The sequence below is a fragment of the Elephantulus edwardii genome, unplaced genomic scaffold, assembly GCF_000299155.1.
Source record: "Elephantulus edwardii isolate Elephantulus edwardi_28Jun2011 unplaced genomic scaffold, EleEdw1.0 scaffold00129, whole genome shotgun sequence".
In the NCBI taxonomy this organism is placed as follows: Eukaryota; Metazoa; Chordata; class Mammalia; order Macroscelidea; family Macroscelididae; genus Elephantulus; species Elephantulus edwardii.
Window position 1 is genome coordinate 2767009 of NW_006399879.1, and position 21000 is coordinate 2788008.

Genomic DNA, 21000 nt, shown 5'->3' on the forward strand with positions numbered 1-21000 from the left:
GCACGCCGGGGGAGTGTGCACGCCGGGGGAGTGTGCACGCCGGGGGAGTGTGCACGTCAGGTGCTGGATGAGTGCACACGTTGTGGGAGTGTGCACATCGGGTAAGTGTCACAGGGCCGGGGCCCGTTCACAGCTGGTACACAAGCCCCGCAGAGGTCCCAGCTTCCTGTCTGGACTCCCCGGGCTGGTGAGGCACAGGGGCCAGCACCTCGTCCTGCTCTGCGCACAGGCCACCTGGGTGTCCATCCTGGGTGCCGCCTCGAAGCCCCACAGCACTGGTGAAGCACTCCAAAGGTCACATCGGAGTTTCACTGTGTTTTCGTCTCATTTGAGTGGAGTTGGACTGAAGTGGAGGGCAGCCTTGGGCCTGCCCCTGCCAGGTGCCTGGTCCTCCTCACTGCATCCAGCCCGTGTGGGGTGGCCGCCCCGGAGAGCTCGGCTGTCTAAGTCACTGGTTGCGACAGGACATGTGGTGTAACTGCTCAGGAAATGTGTGCCCAGGGCCTCCGGGCGGTCGGCAGCCCAGTCCTCCGGAAGGTGCATTGTCACCTGAAGGCTGTTTCTCTCATGGTTCAGCTCCACCAGCGCCTCCATGGGAGGAAGGTGTCTCCTCCTGTGATACTCATGGCCTCAGAACCTTCTGGAAGGCCACCTAGGCGTCAACTCCAATGAGACGCATTTTCAGAGAGAGAAGGGCCCGATGTCTTCAACTTCTCTCTCAATTATTTGGAGACGGAGCTTTCTGTCCAGTGAGAATGAGGTCTGCGAGGCCCCAGGAGCTGCCAGAGTGATGCATGGGGCAGCGTGGGGGACCCTGAGACCCACATTCCTGAGCGGGAGGAGGCCGCAGCCAGTGCCTGCACCGAGTGACCCCCTCACTCCTCCTGCCGTGCACGTCTGGAGCCCAGGTTAAAGGACATGATGACATAGGCCACCTGCCACAGCGGCCAGTGATAAATTCCTCAGAACTCCAGAGGTCAGCCGCTGGGGCTTTGAGACGGAGTCCTGGTGGCACTGAGATTGAAGCTGTAGTCTGCTGACGAGAAAGTTAGTGCTTGGAGCCCCAGCATCTTCACAGGCTGGTGGGGTGGTTCAGCCTCTGGCGGGCTGACAGCCTAGGAAATGGGCCTGGCAGGTTCTGCTCTGCCCTGCAGGGTCCCCCGGGTCAGAACCATCGTTGCCGGTGACAACGGGTTTGGGTTTAGGCTGTGGAGTTTAGCCTTGTTCCGCCTGGCACTTCCAGCTAATGGTGCGCCTTGTCCTCTCTTCCAGGCATGACCGAACCATGCAGGACATTGTTTACAAATTGGTACCCGGCCTGCAGGAAGGTGAGTCCCAGGGCCACCGCCTGGCCCCTCAGCGTGGGGCGGTGGCACCTTTTTGTCCCTTTGCTCTTAACTCTTAGCCCCTGCCTGGCACTGACAGTCAAGTGCACAGCATGAGCTCAGAGGTTGGCACCTCGGCAGGTGGGACTGGTGAACTGCTCCCAGAAGCTCATCCCCTGAGAGTCCCTGTGCGTCCTTCTGCTCTACACACATGGGGGGTTGCCCTGCACCCCACCAGCTGCACAGCCAGCAACAAACACGCCCTTCACCGTCTCCACCTCACATGCCACGTCTTCTGTTGTCTGGAGTTTATAGACGGAGCTCTGGTGGCGTGTTGACTCGCTATCCAGGAGGTTGGCGGTTCAAGTCCATCAGCCACTCCACGGGAGAGATGAAGTCCCCTGTTCTCGTTTAGATTGACGGGCTCCAGCGCACCGGACGGTCACCAGGACGGGCATCACTGGGTGGCAGTGAGCTGGGGTTCGCTCAGCAACACCCTCTGGCTGCACGTTTGTTACATGCCAGGGGGTGAGGAGGGCGTCCTTTGTCTTCTGAGCTGTCCTTCAGGAGGTGCTTGAAGACACTTCACGTGGCTGCGCGGGAAGGGTACCAGGACCTGGCGTGTGCCCTCAGCCTCCGGCACTGATGGGAGTGTGGGGCGGGCAGAGAAAGGGGGACTGTGGATTGTGGGCGTTTGCCCATTCTCAGGTGGCATCGTTGCTTGTTTCACGCCCGTCCCGCCGTGGGCACTGAGCATACAGGGCTCACAGTGGACACCTGCCCTGTTCAGCAGTGCCCTGTGGACACCGGGAGGTCAGGGTCCCAGCCCCACCTGCCAGGTCCTCCTCTTCCTCTCCCCGGCCACACCCCCTCCCCTACCGTAGAGGAGCAGTGGCAGGCACGGGTTTGGGGCCTGAGTGCGTTCAAGTCAGACCCCAGAAGACCCCCTGAAACGGGAGAGAGTCCCCACGTGCATCACAGCGCAGCTCGCACGGGTTCTGTGGTTTCCCGGCTCACCTAGAAATGACATTGACATTGGACTGTCGTCTCTTCAGCGTACAACAGCCTGATGGGATAACTTGAAATGTTGAGGGAATTACCAACACACGACAGACGCCGTGGACAGCGGGCGCAGATAGACCTGCTTGGCAGGCCTGGCGCACCTGCAGTGTGTAACCAGTACCACCCGTGGCCCCAGGAACCGATGGTAGACCAGTTGACATATTTCAGCAGACGGAGGCAGCCGTGAAGGTGCTCACCAAGCTGAGAACTAACAGAAATCGAAGCTAGGCTTAGAAGAAGCTGTGGCAATAGGGACATCATTGCCGATGTCCGATGAAAGCAGAGAGCACCAGAGGAATGTCTATCAGTGTTTCCCTGACTGTGCAAAAGCATTTGACTGCATGGATCACCAGCTCATTGTGGCTGACCTTGAGAAGAATGGGAATCCCAGAACACGTGATTGTGTTTACATGAAAACTACGCTTGGACCAGGAGGTAGTTGTCAGAACAGAGCAAGGAAACACTGCATGGTTCAAAATCAGGAAAGGAGTGTGTCAGGGATGTGCCCTGTCTCCATGCCTTTGCAGTCTTTACGCAGAACACTTCATTCAAGAGGCTGGACTTTATGAGGAGGAATGTGGCATCAGGATTGGAAGAAGACTTATCAATAACCTGTGTGATGCAAATGATACAACCTTGCTTGCTGAAACTGAGGAGGGCCTGAACCATTTGCTGCAGAAGTTCAAGGACTGTAGTTTGCAGTATGAATTGAAGCCCAACGTCATGAAAACAAAGATTCTCACCACTGGGCCAATTGTCAGCATAATGATAGATGGAGAAGAGATTGAAATTGTTAACAGTTTCAGCTCTCTCAGCTCCACAATCAACCCTCTTGGCACCAGGAGTCAGGAAAACACAAGACAGATTGCCTAAGGACAGTCTACTGTGAGGGACCTCTCCAGAGTGTTGAAAAGCAAGGATGTCAGTCTAGAGATTAAGGTGTGCCTGATGCAGGCCATGGTCTTTGCAATTACTTTCTGTGCATCAGAGAGCTGGACAGTGACTACAGATGACAGAAGCATCGATGCCTTTGAGTCGTAGTGTTGGAGGAGAGTATTGAACATACCATGGACTTCCAAGAGAATTAACAGATCTGCCCGGAAGAGGCTGAAACCAAGCTGTTCCTTGGAGGCAAGGCTTTTGAGGCTCCATCTCACATACTTGAGCACATGGCCAGGAGGGACCAGTCTTTAGAGAAGGACATCATGCTTGGAAGGGTAGAGAGAGAGCACAGGGCAGGAAGACCCTGGAAGAGATGGATTGGTACAATAACTGAGCTAATGAGAGTAGGTGCGTCAGAGACAGTGAGACTGGCTCACGTTAGGACAGGAGTCAGAGCTGTTGTGCGTGGGGTTGCTGGAAGTTAAAAGTCACCTCGACGGCATATACCAAGAACCAGCACCGTGTGTGGTGCCGGAAGAGAAGCGCGGCAGTGCCACGTGTGTCCCTGTCACACAGCGTGGTGGTGGTGGTGTATGTCATCAAGTCAGAACCATCCCGTAGCTGAGTGGGTTTTCAGAGGCAGTGAATTGCACAGGAGTAGATTACCCATCCTTCTCCCACGGAGCATTTGGTAGGTTTGAACCATGTGCCTTCGGGTTGGCAACGCAGCTCTTAGCACTATTGTGTTGGTGTTGTTGTGTACCGTCAAGTTGGAACCAACCCAGAGCTGACCCTCTGGTGGGTTTTCAGAGGCGGTTAATATCGTGGGAGTAGATTGCCCCTCCTCCCACGGAGCAGCTAGTGGCCTTGAACCGCGTACCTTCAGGATTGCAGAGCGGCTTCTTGCCCCTCGGCTTCAGGCCGGCAGTGCCGCTGTTGACACTAGGCCTCTGAAAGCTCCGCTGGTGTGTGGGGTTGATGCCCCTCACAGCCACGTGCCCCCCAGGTGTCCACAGCTGTCAGCGTTCCAGGAGCGGACAGCTCCTCGTCTGCCCCTTGGAGCGGCTGAGGGCCTCGAACCACCCACCTCCCTGTTGGTGGTCGAGTGCTTAACCGCCGTGCCAGCAGCGCTCCTGATCTGTGGACAGCCTGCTCCGATTAAAGGCCGTGTGTTCCTTCTCCACAGCGGAGCTGAGGAAGCAGCGGGAATTCTATCACAAACTGGGCATGGAGGTGCCCGGAGACATCAAGGGGGAGACTTGCACTGCGAAGCAACACTTAGATTCCCATCGGAACGGTGAGTGGGTGTCGCGGGGCCCTCGTGTCCTCTGAGCCTCCCTGTGAGCGGTGGTCTGCGTGGAAGGGGTGCTGGGGCCCTCCCGCCTCCGGCTCTGGTGGAGCAGGCTGCGGGCTGGCGGGTGATTGTGAATTGTAGGCTCGTGGTGAGCCCCGAGTGCAGTGACCCCCGTTCTCAGGCGGTGTGGTTATTAGTCTATGAACACCCCTGCCTGGCCTGAACACACGCCTGCCTCATGTCCACAGTCTCAGAACATCACCCTGTGGACTTCCTCCTCTTCCTGGCCGTCTGTCCACCTTTCCCAGTGTGATGTCCTTCCCCAAGGACTGCCCCCTGCCGGTAGCCTGGCGAGCGTATGTGGGGTGAAGTGTCACCGTCCTCGCCTCTGGCTGCACTTCTGAGACAGACTTGGTCTGTCCGTGGGATACTCAGTGCTCTTCGCCGGCACCACAGTTCAATTCAGAAGGTTCAGTTCTTTGGTCCTTCTCTTGCACTTGCCTGTGAAGCAGTGAAAACGTACCCCGGCTTGGAACAGGCAGACCTGAGCCGGTAAATCGACGTCCCTGTCCTTACGTACCTAACGCACAGGGGTTCCTGGCAGCAGCCTGGGCCCATGCAGCACATCCTTTGATGTCTTTTTTATTGTTAGAAACATTCATTTCACTACAGTCGATCCTAAGTAGCTCAGTGGAGGCTCTGCTCGGCTCCACATGTGTTTGTGGACTAAGAGGCGTGTGTCATCGTGGATGTCCCAGCAACGTCTTTACCTCCCACCGCCAGAGTGTAACACCTTCCGTGTCCTTCCTGCCCACTGATTACCTCCTAATCCAGATGACCAGATAGTCCTTCATCCCCGGAGCAGGCTCACCAGCTTCCCCGGGCAGGAAGGCTGAGTGACCTCTGGGAATTGGGACATCTCTGCTAACTGACCGGGGTGAAGCCTCACTTTAGGAATGGTGGACCTGTGAGGAGCGTGGGCACCAGGCTGCCCTGGCCGGGCTGAGTAGATGTGGTTCCACCATGAAGAGGGCGGGCACCAGGCTCCAGGCTTCCTGACCGGGCTGGTAGACGTGGTCCAGTTCTGTCCTGACCTCACCCTCTGTACCGACACGCATACTTCCACCAGGCAGACTCCCTGCCTTTCAGGGGTGCTGTCTGGGACCTTGGGGCCTCTTGGACCCCCAGTGTCTGTACTTTACGGATCAGAGCAGAGGGTGCTGACGAGATGTGAACGCTGTGGATTTCTTGATCTGGTCTTGTGTGTTTGTGCTCCAAGGTGAAACCAAAGCAGATGAGAGTTCCCACAAAGAGACCGCCGAGGAGAAGCAGGAGGAGGACAACGACTACCACCGGAGTGACGAGCAGGTGGGCACCCCGAAAAGGAGGGGCGGGGAGCAGGCGGGCACCCCGAAAAGGAGGGGCGGGGAGCAGGCGGGCACCCCGAAAAGGAGGGGTGACAAGCAGGTGGGCACCCCGAAAAGGAGGGGGCGGGGAGCAGGCGGGCACCCCGAAAAAGGAGGGGTGAGGAGCAGGCGGGCACCCCGAAAAGGAGGGGGCGGGGAGCAGGCGGGCACCCCGAAAAGGAGGGGGCGGGGAGCAGGCGGGCACCCCGAAAAGGAGGGGTGAGGAGCAGGTGGGCACCCCAAAAAAGGAGGGGTGAGGGGTGGGGAGCGACGGGCAGGTGGGCACCCCGTAAAAGGAGGGGCGGGGAGCAGGTGGGAACCCCAAAAAAGGAGGGGTGAGGAGTGATGAGCAGGTGGGCACCCCGAAAAGGAGGGGCGGGGAGCAGGCGGGCACCCTGAAAAAGGAGGGGTGAGGAGCAGGTGGGAACCCCAAAAAAGGAGGGGTGAGGGGTGGGGAGCGACGGGCAGGTGGGCACCCCGTAAAAGGAGGGGTGAGGAGCAGGTGGGAACCCCAAAAAAGGAGGGGTGATGAGCAGGTGGGAACCCCAAAAAAGGAGGGGTGATGAGCAGGTGGGCACCCCAAAAAGGAGGGGCGGGGAGCAGGTGGACACCCCATAAAAGGAGAGGCATGGGTGTGGGGGGTGGGGGAGCAGATGAGACAGTTCAGGACCTCGTCTTAGCTTTCTCCTTCCCAGTCCTTCTGTCTCCCCCACTATCTCCCGTCTCCTTCCCTCCCGCCGGCACCCTGCCTCTATCCTCCCTCCCTCCCTCCCTCTCCCTCATCCCTCTTTCCTCCATCTTCCTTTCCCTCCCTCCTTCCCTCCCTCCCCCTTCCTGTCCCCCTTCCCCCTCCTTCCCACCGTCCATCCCTCTGTCCCATCCGTTTCCTCCCGCGCTCCCTCTCTCCCTCACCCCGTTGATTCTCTCTCCCCTTCTTTCTTCCTCCCTCTCTCTCCTTGTCCCTCCTTCTCTCCTTCCTCTCTCACCTCTTTTCCCCCCTCTCTCCCCCCACTGCCTTCTTGCCATCCCTCCCTCCTTCTACCTCCCCCCCTCCCCCCTTCTACCTCCCCCCCGTTTCCCATCCTGCTGTCTTTCTCTAGTTTAAAAGTCTGGTTGCAGAGCTTGTCAGTAATGATGATTACAGCTTTTTACCCCATTTTTAAAATCCCAGACACTTCAAAGATTTCTGGTTTTTTAGTCGTTTTCAGAAAATAAAGTTTTGTTGTAAGGTGCCAGCCAGCGCCAGTGTTCAGGGGAACAGCACGCTGCCTGGCCACAGCCACCCCGTGGCCCCTCATGGCTGCCCCACACCCCCTTACAGTTGCTGTTTGAGCCCGTTCTGCAGACGTGGGTCAGTCCGTCTCATGGGGGGGGGTCTTCTCTGCCCTCGGACGCTCTTGTTTCACACCAGGCATGGTGTCTCCTCATGGCACCTTCCTCTAAGGAGCGTCTGGCCTCTCCTTCCAGGATGGACTGGTCCACTTGACCACGTGTGTTTGTTCTTTCTCCATCATCTTGAGCTGAGACCCTTCTTCGCTGTGACCCGTCTCCACTTTTATTAACACACTTGAGGCCGTTTGTCCTGAGTGCTGTCCTGGCTGCAGGCCCGGCTCCCTCCCCGGCCGTTCCTTTGTAACATGGCCTGGATATCATCACGTACTTCCTTCTGGTGGCAGAGTTTTTGGGGAGTGATCTTACGTAATGATCATGGGAGCAGGTCTGCTTTTACTGATTCTCCTGTTTCCATCTTCCCTCCTCTTTAAATCAGACCACTGCTGTCGAGTTGATCCCAGCCCTCAGCACCCCTCTTTTGGGCTTCATGCCCAGCAAGAAATGCCCTGCGCCCCTGGGATTGGTCAGTGTTGTGTCCAGTTGGGGAGGAGACATTTTCCTGGAGTCTTGCAGGAGATGCAGCCGGGGGGCTCCTTGGAAGCAAAGGTGCTGGAAGTCCGTCTCACACACTCAGGGCATGTTGCTAGTTGAGGCCAGTCCTTGGAAAGGTGGCGAGTCTATGAGAGAGAGGAAGACCTCCGAGATCAGCACAAAACCTGTAACATACCTGTCACAGTTGGCTCAGCGGCACATGGTAGCAACAGTGGGTTTCCAAGGCTGAATTTTAATGGGAGCAGACTTCCTCACTGTTCTCTCGGGGCACCTGTTGGATTCGAACCAGCAACCTTTTGGCTCGCTGCCCAGCATGAAACGTACTGCACCACCCTTCAGCCTCCCTCCCCCAGTGGGCCAGTGAATAGCGCCTCACTTCGGGTGGGAGGTCACCTGCAGCCCACCTGTGCCCGGCTTTCACAGGTTGTCAGGGCCTGTGTATCCTTGGGGGTCTGCCCTGGTCCAGCACTGGCTTCTCCAAGCGCCTGGCCCACCAGATCAAGTCTCTGTAGTTCACCAGCCCTGTCCGTGCTGGATTCTGTCCCTCTGCCTTGATTCCCTCCCAGCGGCAGGAGCACGCAGGATTTCAAGGTGACGCGTGACATGATTGACGTGAAAATCCTGCCTGTAGCTTCAAGGCCAACGATGCTAGTTAGTGCTCATCTCATTCTTTAAAAATACCCTGAGCGTTCTCCAGTTTACGTGCATCGTTGGCCGAGGCCCTGGCGGCCTCTCATGGTCGCGTCCGTGTGTCTGTCTCTCGCAGGTGAGCATCTGTCTGGAGTGCAACAGCAGCAAACTCCGGGGGCTGAAGCGGAAGTGGATCCGCTGCTCGGCCCAGGCCACCGTTCTGCACCTCAAGAAATTCATCGCCAAAAAGCTCAATCTGTCGTCTTTCAACGAGGTACGCACCGCCACCGTGGGAAGCGGGACTCTGCTGCTTGTGCGGGTCCCTGGAAACCCTTGGGGCTTTCTTACCGGTTTGGTTTAGCAACTTGCTTCTGAGATTTTAAGTCCAAAAAGGGAAAAATCCCAGTTTCTAGTTGTGGATGGTGGGGCCAGATGGCAGGGACCGTGAAGGGCCGGCTGAGAGACGGTGCTGGAGGTGAGGCTGGAGCTGCTTTGAAATACGTCCCTTTAATGTCACAACCATGCCGGCTGTCCCCTCTGTGATCAGGGCCTCAGCTGGCCCTGGATCGCCTGAAAGAGATTTAAGGGTTTTGAGGTGCAGAGACTGTGTGGGAGACAGGAGGGACACAGCGGCTGTGTGCACCCACCCAGGACGTGGGCAGCAGGCAGGTGGTCAGGGCAGACCTCTGTGTGACCTTGAAGGACCAGCTGAGCCTGAGCCGGGCCACTCCTGATGATCAGAACCTTCTGGAAGGAGCGAGCTCCCCGTCCTCAGAGACACTCAGCATTCTGTTGTTGGAGCCAGCTCTTACGAGAGCAACAATTTTACACACCTCTCTGGCATGTTTTGAGGTGTCAGGAGGGACCAGTCCCTGGACAGGGTCACTGTGCTTGGGAAAGTAGAGGGTCAGAGAAAGAAAGGCCCACAGCCAGATGGATTGACATGGTGACCGCCAAAGTGGGGCTGAGGCCGGCAGAGATGAGAGGGTGGTCCAGGGGCTTGGCCCTGTTGGGTGGAGGCCACTGGGAATCAGAGCCCACCCGATCCCTCCTGAGAGCAGCAGCCTCCTGGGAGGACCCCGAGAGGGGCCTGTGCTCGCGACCCCACCCCGGCTGTGGTTGGGGCGGGAGGGACGTGACGGGTACATGGATGGGGGATCAGTCTCGTGTGCGTGGAGTTGGGAGCGGAAGGTATGTGAACACACTGACTCAGGCTGTGAGGGGAGCTGACTCCTCCGCTCCTAAGAAAAGCTTGGTGTGGGGCCGACTTGTAAAAGATCCCTCCGGCTGTGTGTCAGGTGGGTTGCTCCGGTCCAGGAGAGGCCGGCAGGGGTCATAGCAGATGCTCTGGGAAAGAGGGGCCAAGGCGGTGGCTTGGATAAAGTGTGGGCAGGTTCAAGGGTAAGTTGTGTACTTGTTCTTAGATGCTGTGGCATCAAGTACAGCTCTGTGAGCGGACCCTGTGAACAGCTGGCCGGAGCCCTGCCCCTCCCCGTCCCGTCCTCATCAGCGCTGACACACTAGAGCCCACTGCTGAAGTCACCGTGTCAGTCCCGCTGTTTGGGGGTCTCCCTCTCCTTTGCTGACTGTCCGTCTTTCCAAGCGTGATGTCCCTTCCAAGGCGTAACCTCGCTGTATGTTCTACAGTTTAAAAGTTGAAGCTTCACCGTCTTTGCCTCCAAGGTTGTGCATAGTGTCACAGATTAATGGTGGCCCCAAAAAAGACATATACCCGTGTCCTGACCCCCAAACCTGAGGCGTCCTGGGGTCTGTGCAGGTGTGCCTGAGGATCTTGGGGCTACCCTGGACAGCCTGCGTGGGCCCCAGGCCCAGTGACGAGTCTTTGTAATAGAACAGCAGAGGGAGATTTGAGGCACCCGTGAGAAGGCTGTTTGAGAAGAGGGACAGATTGGAGTGAGGTGGACGCGGCACAGGGACGGCAGCTGCTCCAGAAGCCGAAAGAGGCGAGGAAGGTTCTTCCCTCCGTGGACTGTCGCCTTCCCCTGCACTGTCCCTGAGAGAGGGTCACCCCGCCCAGACCTCGTTTTGAAATCTCTGGCCCAGGACTAAGAAGAATTTTCTGTTTGAAGCCACTCAGTTTGTTGTGGTCACTTGTCATAACAGCCTTGGAAATGAATGCCGGTCTTGATGCCGGCTGCAGGGTGCCCCTGTACCAGAACACCAGAAGATGTGGAATCGGATCACGAGGGAAGGTGGGAGGACGTTGGGGAACAGGATCCCAGAGGCCTGGGTTGCTGCCGTGGTGGACCGTGTCAGGGAAGCCGCGATTCCCAGCACCCCAGCGCTGCGTGGTCGTCCTCTGTGTGCTGTGACCTGGTGTTCCCACCCTCCGTTTTATTTCTTATAAATCCCACAATCTTGCTGAAGAGTGTTCAGAAACAACCGGAACAGGACATCAGAGAACTGCCCGCCCGCCGTGGCACCAGGGAAGACGTTGCTTGGAGTCAGGTGGATCCTGGCGGGAAGCAGACAATACCAGAAGGATGTCTTTCTGTGTTTCATCAACTATGCAAAGACATTTGACTGCGTGGATCACAGCAAATCATGGCTAACACAGTGAAGAATGGGAGTCCCAGAACACCCGATAGTGCTCATGGGAAACCTAGACCAGGAAGCTGTTGTCTGGACAGAGCAAGGAAATGCTGCGTGGTTCAAAGTCAGGAAACGGGTGTGTTGAAGAGGTATGGTTTCTCCCTAGCTTTTCAATCCGTGTACTAAACAGATCACTCGAGAGGCTGGACTTCATGAGGAGGAACGTGCCAGCAGGAAGACTCATCAGCAGCTGGCATTATGCAGATGGCACAACCTTATCTGCTGAAATTGAGGACTTGAAGCATTTGCTGCAGAAGGTCAGGGACTGCAGCCTTCATTATGGATTGCGTCTCAACATCAATAAACCAAAGAACATCACCACCGGACCAGTACACAGCATCATGATAGAAGGAGAAGCAATTTCATATTGCTTGGATCCACAGTCAGCACCCTTGGCACCAGCAGTCGGGAAAGCAAAAGGCAAGTTGCCTTTGTAAAGTCTACTGTCAGGGACCTCTCCAGAGTGCTAAAGAGCAACGATGTCAATCTAGAGACTAAGGTGCACCTGATCCAGGCCATGGTCTTCACAGTTGCTTACTGTGCATCTGAGAGATGGACAGTGACTAAGGATGATGGAAGAAGAATCGATACCTTTGCATTGTGGTGCTGGAGGAAAGTACTGGACATGCATACCAGGGGCTGCCCAGAAGAAACAAATCTGTCCTGGAGAGGGTGAAATCAGCGTCCTCCTTGCAGGCAGGGATTTTGAAGCTCTCTCTCCCATACTTTGGGCGTTTTGTCTGGAGGAGCCAGTCTTTGGAGAAGGACATCATGCTTGGAAGACCCTTGGGTCAGCACACAAGAGGAAGACCCCGGACGAGATGGATTGACAGAGTGGCTGTGTCAGTGAGTCAGATGTGTCAGAGACAGTGTGGTTGACTCAGGACAGGGCAAGGTTCCGAGCTGTTGGTCATTAGTTCACTGTAATTTATAGTCGACTCGATGTCGCATGACACCGGCCCTCAAGTGAGGCAGGAGCAGTGTAGGCTGGGGTCTTGAGGAGCAAGACTTAAATAAGCCACGCTCTTACTTGAGTCACACCTTTTATCTTTAATAAACCCTCAGTAAAGCTTAGATCTGACACGCATCTGAGCCTCTGCGGGGTTTTCGAAGCTGTAGGTTGTACGGGAGGACGCCCACCTTTCTCCCTCAGAACAGCTAGTGGACTTGAACCAGGTACCTTTGGGTCGGTCGCACCACTCCGTACCAGCTAGACAGACAGGGAGGAAAAGGAGCTCACTCCCATCAAGAAAGAATGGCCAGCAGTGAAGTGGACCACAGTCTTGGGGCCCCTGAGCAAAGAACCTTCTAGAGTCAGGGGAAGACTGAAGCCAAGACTCCTGGGGGTCTCCACAAAGGGGGCCTGCAGGTGTGCAAGGGGACGGGCACCTTCTGCTCGAGCCGCAGGCACCCTGGACGCATGCGGGTAGCTCCCCACACTGAGAGCAGCCTGTCAGTGGCCAGTCAGGGTCCTTCTGTCACAGCAGCGCTGGGCGACCATGACAGCTGCCTCAGGAGACGAGTGATGGGCTTGTGGAGGTTAGAGGAGATTGTGGGGAGTGCCCAGACAGAACGCAGAGCCTGGACAAAAAGCCGTCTTTGTGGTGCAAAGCACAGAAGTGGGGCCTTCCTGTCCTCCTTGGGGAAGAGCGGTGACCTGGCTTCGCTGAGGGGACTGTGGAGCACAGTGGGCGAGCTGCCCTGGTCTCCTCCTCTTGCCCACGGTAAACTCGGGAGGAAGGAGCCAGGCCTTGAGGCTGCGGGAAGTTCACGGCCCGCCCGGGTTGATCCTCGTGTCAGGAGGTCCTCTCCTAGGAAACCGAGGTCAGGCGAGGAGGCCCAAGGACTGGCCCTTCCGCCTTCCCAGCAGAGGTCATTGGGGGACCGACTGTCTTCCTCCACAGCTGGTACTCCATGGGGCCAGCCACACAGGAGACCCGAGGCCTTTCAGAGTGCTGTGGGAACAGAGGCCGAGTCACGTCAGGGAGCTAGGGGGCTTTCCGATTCCTCAAGGACAAGGGGTCTGGGAGTTAGGTCCGGGGTGGGAGGGAGCCAGCGGGGGAATGGGGGTGCGAGTGAGGCTTGAGGTTAGGAGAAGCAGATATGGGGTGTGGGTGAGGCTCAGTATGAGGGGTTCAGGTTAAAAGCTGGTGTGGGGGTGCAGGTGAGGCTCAGTATGAGGGGTTCAGGTTAAAAGCTGGTGTGGGGGTGCAGGTGAGGCTCAGTATGGATTCAGGGTTAGAAGCTGATGCAGGTGAGGTTTTTCATGGTTCGGGGTAAAATCTGGCATGGAGGTGTGAGTGAGGGTCAGGAGAAACTGGTGTGAGGATGTGGGTGAAGCTTATGGGGGAACGGGGTGAGGGTTCAGCCTGGGTAGAAGCAAGCTGGCTGAGGGGTGAGTACAGGTGAAGCTCACTGAGGAACGGAAGCCAGCCTCGGGGTGTGGTGGAGGCTTCTCTGGGGAAGCTGGCGTGAGCGTGAACAGCATGGGTGGGAGTGTGAGCAGGTGGGTGTGGGTGGGCGCAGAGGGCTGTGGGTGCAGGGGGTGTGTGGATATGGGAGGGCGCATGGAGTGGGCGAGAGGGTGGGGTGTGGGCGGGGGTGCAGAGTGGGCCTCCGCCTGAGGCGTGGAGCTGGGATGGTGCGGTGCCCCTCCCATGAGGCACGGAGGCTGTGCTGGCAGGTGCAGGATGGCAGTGCGTGATGCCCGCAACCTGGTCCGTGGAGGGCTTCCTCTGACCTGAGGTGCCCCCGTGTAGCTGGCGTCCTGAGGTCCTCATTCCCAGCTCCACATTTCCCCTGCCCTGGTGTGTACACCCCTGGTCACATGCCGAGTGCAGTGGACAGCAAGAAGGGGAGAATGCTGGCACTCTCTGGGTCCCCCACATTGGCAGGAGGGGGTCAGGGGGCTCAGAGATTGCTGGGCAGGACAGTGGCCCGTCTGAAAGGAGGTGACATCCTTCGTGGCGGAAGCCCCAGTGACTCGCTGTGTGCTTGTGCTGTACGGGGTTCACCTGTGGTGTGAGATAAGGGTGAAGAGCAGATGAGCTGGGCCCTGTTACACATGGTCACTCCTGGTGACTGGGGGAGGGGCACACCACAGTGGCTGTGTCCCTCTAAGCTGGCGTGACTGTGCCTTCTCTGTCAGCACCAGTGAAGTGTGTGAACAGGAAGCCGGGCCTTCAGTCACCATCAGCCCTGTCTCAGTCGTATCTCTCTTCTCACAGCTGGACATATTATGCAATGAAGAAATTCTTGGCAAGGACCACACGCTCAAATTCGTAGTTGTCACGAGATGGAGATTCAAGGTAAGACCTTGACTTTGGACTCACGGTTCAACTTCATTCTCAGAACTTAGCACAGACACACTGGTGCCTTTCTTGAGCCCAAGAGATGAGAACTGAGAGCTCACTGTCAGAGAGGACTGTTGTTCGAGACAGTGGCCATCCTTCAGAGATCCTTGTGCTGGAACCCGTGTGGTGCCCCAGGACTCCCTCCATCCGAGCCTGGGAGCCGGGGCCTGGGGGGCCTTGATCCAGAAGCTGCGTTCACAGGCAGGTGGTCTCCTCTCATCCCTGCCCCGTGTCCCATCCACAGCCAGTAGAGGAGATCCAACATCCAGCCTTGTGGGTGCGGCACCATGGTGGCCTGGACAGCTGGAGAGTTGATCTCAACCTTCAGACCCCTTTCTAAGTGGAAGAACAGACAGGTGGAATTGCCATGTTTGTCCTTGATTTTAACAGAGTTAATCTGTCACAGTTCACAAGGCAAGAAGTCTGAACTCATGGCGTCTGCTTGAGGGAAAGACTCCTCTATCTGTGTGTTGGGAGAAAGGGCCTGCCGTCTTCAGCATCTGTGCACTTGCTGTCCAGGGGAGCTGTCCACAGGCTGGCGTCTTAGTCTGCCTCTGGGTCTAGGAGCTTCTCAGCACAGGGAGCTCAGGTCCAATGGACATGGATTCACCATCAAGGCTATACTGGGGAGGATGGTGATGGAGAGACCCCAGAGCCTGGCCACGGGGGACCAGTGACAGCCCAGCCTGGAGGATGTGAGGGAGCAGGGAGAGGGCAGAGAGAGAGAGAGAGATGGCTGCAGGAAGAGGGCGGCATGTCTGCCCTTAGATACGGGTGTTCACCAGGTTACATGGCCGGGGCCAGGGGCTTACCCATTCCCGCCTCTGTCCTGTTCATGTCTGCATCCCAGTTCCTGCTGTCCTCTCTGTGTGGGATCAGGCCAGGACTCACCCGTTCCCTCCTCTGTCCTGTTCATGTCTGCGTCCCTGTGTCCTCTTCACATCTGTGTCCCAGTTCATGCAAGCATTCCGGCCACCCTCTCTGTGAACGTAAACACGTGTCACATTGTGGTGTGGTTATGTTCTGTCATGTCAGAGCCGACCCTCTAGGTTCACAGGAGGAGATTGTCTATCCTTCTGCGGAGCAGCTGGTGGATTTGAACTGCGTGCCTTTGGGATTGCAGCGCAGCTCCTTCCCACAGCACTTCCATCCTGTCACCTGGCACCTCTCACGTCATGCCCCGGTTCCTCTTGGTTCTGACACTTGGTCCCTCCTGCCCCTCTAAGCAGTGATTCTGTGTTTTCCAGAAAGCTCCTCTACTGCTGCACTACAGACCCAAGATGGACCTGCTGTGAGCTGCGGGGCCTTGGTCGCACAGCACTGACTCTGCCCCCGGACCCAGGCGCCCCACGGACGGGTCACACGGCCGGGCAGGACCGCACAGGGCGGCCATGCTTCAGCCGGAACGTCGCCTCCGGGTGCCGTGGGGACCAGATTTCTGAATAGAGAATATTTATAACTTTTTGTATGAGAGAGAATTCACAACTCAACCAGACACTACCAGCACCACGTTTACAGACGATGAAAACACTTCACAGTTCCACATAGCTGAAGACCACTGGCTCCCAGCTTCCTTCCTGCAGACGGCGTCCCCGGCCCCTCCCGGTGGGGGACACTCTGGAAGAGGCTCGTCTCCCACACAGCCAGCCTGTGCTTGCTTTACAGGTCTTGAAAAAAATCTAGAGTCATTTCAGTTCAATTGATGAGTTTGTTTTCACAGTAAGCCTCAAACCACGTGTACTTTTTATAGACTCTTTTTAAGTTATTGAGAAAAAAATATCCCTTTTCATGGTGAATGACAATATTTATGTTGCCTTTAGCTTCCTGAAGACTTAGAAAATATATAAAATTTTAATTTAAACATATACCAAAAGAGGATTCCATTGCTATTATGACTTAACCGTGGTATTTGATTTTCCACCGTGTAACACGCAGCAGACACTAGAGTCCCCTCACTTGCCCTCATGCAGTCTGGTGGGCCGAGGCTGTGGGTCGGTGTCGTAGTGGCCCATGCACCTGGGCCCTGCAGCGGCAGACCCTGCCCCCCGCAGCTGAGCATGGGACCCCGGCCAGGACCAGGCACCTTTGTCACCGGAATGTACGACCGATCATGACAGCAGGACGGTAGACCTCACGTTCACACTTGTTGCCCATTCAGCAGGCTGGACCGGAGCTGGTTTTGCTGACATAATTAACTGGTTTGCAGAGCAAGTTTTGTTTTCAGAAATCCCCCTGATAAAAATGGGCATCACTGGTCCCATGCCTTCGTTTTCTGTCCTGTTTTCATTTTGCTGAAACGTGAAGACAGTGCGGCCAGTGTCACTTCCCAGGAGCCCTGATCCAGCAGGGGCTTCTTCTGAACAGCACAGCCGGGTCACACGCGTGAGGCCTGCCGGGGTGCGCCAGCACGGTGACACGAATCCCGACACCCACTGTCACATGAGTGGTTCCAGCCACGTCCCCGCTTCGGGCAGCCAGCCGTCTGCATGCTTCCCACGGTTCTCCCCTTCTCTCTGTCCGAGGAAAGAGCTCAGCTACGTGGTGGCAGCTGTCAATGCACAGTGAGTTTTGCGAGCCATGCGTTAGAGATCTTGAAGGTAGGCAGGTTGAGGGGCTCAGAGCACGAGATCGTCCCTGTTTGCGAGGGGTTGAGTTTCGTTCCTACGTTACCTCAGACACCGCTCACGGTCAGGAGACCCTTCTGCTGGCCCCTGTCTTCTCCTTGTGTTAGCGTTTCTGCCAGTGTAGGGAGGGCGTTGTGTCCTGGCACGTGGACGTTTGTGGCTCTGAGGTCCCTGGAGCGTGATGGCGAGGAGAGGAGCTTTCCAGAGTTGCTCCAGTGTGGTCTTGGAGTCGTTTGTTTTCTTCTGAAGTCGCTTCATGTGGATGTTTCCTGTTTGTTTTCTGGTGGATGTTGGGGTTCCTCTCCCTTCTTCTTTCTTTCTCCATCCCCAGCTGTGAGAAGGTTTTAAGTCCGGGTGCTGTGGGTGTGAGCGTGCACTGTGGCCTGACAAGGCCCTCTTGTCTCCAGGAGCCGGGTGGACACCACCCGGGTGCTGTGGATGTGAGCGAGCTCTGAGGCCTAACAAGGCCCTCTCATCTCTGGGACCCGGGGTGGACACCACCATGTGCCTCTGTTCACGTTCAGGGTGGTTCTCTGCAGGGGGCCCTGAGGCTCGGTTCTTCCTAAGTATTTCCCATCATGATTAGCATTTCTGTTCCTCAGTCTCCTCTTGGCATTACAGTTGGGCTCATTGACATGAGTATCATTTGCTTTTTCCTCCTGCTTCCTGATGCCTCCCGTACAGAAAACATTGGCAGCAGCTGCTCACAAGGCCTAGTTTTAATTGTGAGGAAAGTATTCAGATTCACTCAGCCCTAGTGAATTCCATGAAAGACCTTTTTAAAACATAGAAACAGGTGCTTTGTCCAGAATTGTTCAGAATTTGCGCATCGAAGCCCAGCAGCTCCCAGGACAGTCTGAGCGGTTCAGTTACCCAAGTTTGCTGTTCATCCAAGTTATTTTTTTAGTGTTCCTGTACAAGGGTTTGAAGAGTAGATGTGTATGAGTAAGTATTACCTGTCTACCTCAAAATACACAGACTGCTGAAGCATCTTGTCAAACCGTGTGTTGTTACCACAGTGCGCTTTCAAGTCAAAGGTTAGAAGATAGGTGTTTTCCCACGCATCGAAACTGAGGCAAGATGAACACACGCACATCCAAATTCAGATCCCACTGGCTCGTAGCGCAGACGTGAAAGCTGGTCTCGAGCACGCACACTCTCACTCGTGGTGTGTGAGTCCGCAGCTGCCCCTCCACGTCACTTGAACTTGATAATGGTGCTAAGCTCACAAAGCCAGACCTACCGAGTCCCGCCGTAGCTCCGCCGAAGGCAGTGTTAGCGTCTCCTGCTGCCTACCGGTCCCCCAAGGGTGCAGCTCTGCTTCTCTGTCAACCTGACAAAACCTCAGCCTCCAAAGGACCTATTTTTCTAACGCTCCCTCCCGTCAGACGACCGTCACTACAGGACGGCCCCTCGGGGGGCCTCCTGCCTGGTCCCATGTTGTAGCCTTACTTAGTCGGAAGATGGGAGAGGGGCGGACTTAGCATGGGGGGCAGCTTCTGGGCAGGCTCCTTTCATCTCTGTTAAACTCTCAGCACCAAAACGGCTGAATTTGTTTTCTTTCTTTCCTTCCTCCAGCATGAAAGCCAGGATCAGCTCACGATTGGCTCTGGTTTTGTTTGTTTGTTTGTTTGTTTGTTTGTTTGTTTCAGCAGAGGGGGTCGCTGTGAAGCTGTTTTCACATCTATGCTGGTACCACAAATGCTGCTTCTCAGCAGCACCTTGGACAGCGGCGGGGCCGTCGCCCTGCACCTGGTCCCACGGGATACCGTTTTCATGAAACTAGAAAATGCAAATAGAATATATAATATTGAATTTAAGATTTGGGGGGTTAAAAAAAAAGAAACTTAACTTTATAAGATTATTTATTCTATTTTAAGCCTTCTATCATATTTTCCATCCAGTTGTTTGGTTGCTGTGGCCCAGCTTTACTTACAGGCATATAAGATGAAATTGTGAGATGTTTTGCAAGCTTCTTTTTCATTTGAATAACTTTTGATTTGTATGTTTTTTTGTTTTCTATGGATGAAGAGCATTTTTTTATGCTTTTGTGCAATAGGTTCAGACATGCATTTATTAGACTTTGTTAACGTTGTTAACGTAGCATCTATCCTGCTAAGTTTGAAAGGGAAAGTGGGATTTTTGAATATGTATATCTAGCTGTTTGGTTTTTCCTTTCTCACTGTTGATAATCCTAAGAACGCTGTTACCAGGATGATGTATGTGTGAAAGTGTGTGTGCATGTCTGTGTGCGTGTGTGTGTGTGTTTGTGTGTGCGCGCGCGCATGCAAGAACTACCTGTCAGCAATACTTAAAAGTCATGATCGGGCATCTTGGGACATGTGGGTGATCCACTGACCAGCCTGCCTGGGTCTCCGCGTGGCTGGGGCACATGGGGCCACGCTCGGACGACAGAAGGACGGTGCTAATTCCCAGGACTGCCGGGCCTGCCACGGTGCGGTCTCATGGTCTGGGCGATCCGCTGGACAGAGGATGGTCCATGCCTGCGATCTGCAGTGGACCATTGTGTAAAGGTGCCAGGAGCAAGCCAACCGATTGGTATCTTGTCTATGAATGTTTCCTACCTTCTCAAAACCTTGAAAAAGAAACGTACCACAGACCGCTAAATTCACGGACACACACTTCCCCCACACACACACGTTTTCTATTTCCTCAGGAAATTGTTGGCGCTCCTCCCTGTCACGTGTGACCTTAACATGATGAACCAATGTGCTGCTTGGCCTCAGCGTTTCCATGAACTAGGTAGACAACTGGGACGAGGAGACCAGAACCCCATCACCTTTACATGTGTCCCATCCCCCAACGAGGGGTTCTCCCTCGGCCACCCCCTTCACGCCCACACACTGTACACCGGCCCAGGAGTGTACTTGAAGAGTGAACTTGAGCTTGTGTGTCCCCCAGGGTGTAAGTGTTAGCCTCAGTGTCTCCCACAGACCCTTCATTGGGTAAGAGCATTTTCCCCCCAAATGAAATTGATTTAGGGTTACGCAACAACAGTTGAACCACTAAGCCTTTACTGTCGGTGTGTGGCAAAGCGCTACGCGGGCTGTCACAATTTATGGAAGTGATGACACAGATAACATATTTTTTGACTGTTTCATTTGAAAGTTTACATTTTTTTAATGCTTTGTGTTGGTGTGTAATTTTTGTACTCTTGGTGGCTAGTTTTGATCTACAATCTTTTGAACTATTGCTTCAATGTTTTGATTTTATGATAGTGAAGCTTGTATTCCGTGTTTTGCCAATTAATATTATATGCTTGTAATAAAAGCAAAAGAAAAACTTGACAGCATTCTCTCAGGCTGGGAATTTTTCATCTAAAGACTGTAAAGCACACACGATGACATGGTAGCGTGACAGCGTCGTAAAGAACACACATGTTCCCACACGCAGACCAGCATCCCCACACCTTACAGACGAGCCACCTTCGTGCTTTGCCAGTTTCCCAGAATACAGAACCTCATTTAAATTAATCCCTTGTCCAGACCATACATTTAATATACAACAGACAGACCCCAGATCCTGGGGATTGAGTTCCAGACCAGCATAATAAATCAGATATCACAGAAAGGCAAGTCGCATGGACTTCTAACCCCAGAACACCGAGAAGTCATGTTGGCACCAAAGTGTAGCCTGTCCAGTGTGCAATGCTATGGAAGTTTGAAAGCTTTGTCTCACACACTTCAGGCATGTTGCTGGGAGAGGCTGTTCCTTGGGGAGGGACATCATGATTGGAAAAATGAAGAGTCAGCAAAAGAGAGAAAGACCCTCGACCAGGTGGATTGACAGTGACTGCCCCAGTGGGCTCTAGTGTGTCAGGAAGTGTGAGGATGGCATGGGACAGAACAGGGTTCAGATCTGTTGCTGCGAGCTGTAGTTCACTGTACCAATCAACAAAATCATGTG

At 55.1% G+C, this 21000-nt stretch overlaps 1 protein-coding gene across 1 annotated transcript in view; it reads left to right on the forward strand.

Moving 5' to 3' along the window:
* PCGF3 (polycomb group ring finger 3) overlaps positions 1 to 15744 on the forward strand; it is a 16704-nt gene extending 960 nt beyond the window's left edge. Inside the window, exons 3-8 of the mRNA XM_006893588.1 lie at positions 1272 to 1328; positions 4456 to 4566; positions 5843 to 5931; positions 8620 to 8757; positions 14324 to 14404; positions 15697 to 15744. Coding sequence (XP_006893650.1) covers positions 1272 to 1328; positions 4456 to 4566; positions 5843 to 5931; positions 8620 to 8757; positions 14324 to 14404; positions 15697 to 15744 — 524 coding nt within the window. The remainder of the gene's footprint in view (positions 1 to 1271; positions 1329 to 4455; positions 4567 to 5842; positions 5932 to 8619; positions 8758 to 14323; positions 14405 to 15696) is intronic.
* Positions 15745 to 21000: the final 5256 nt, after the last annotated feature.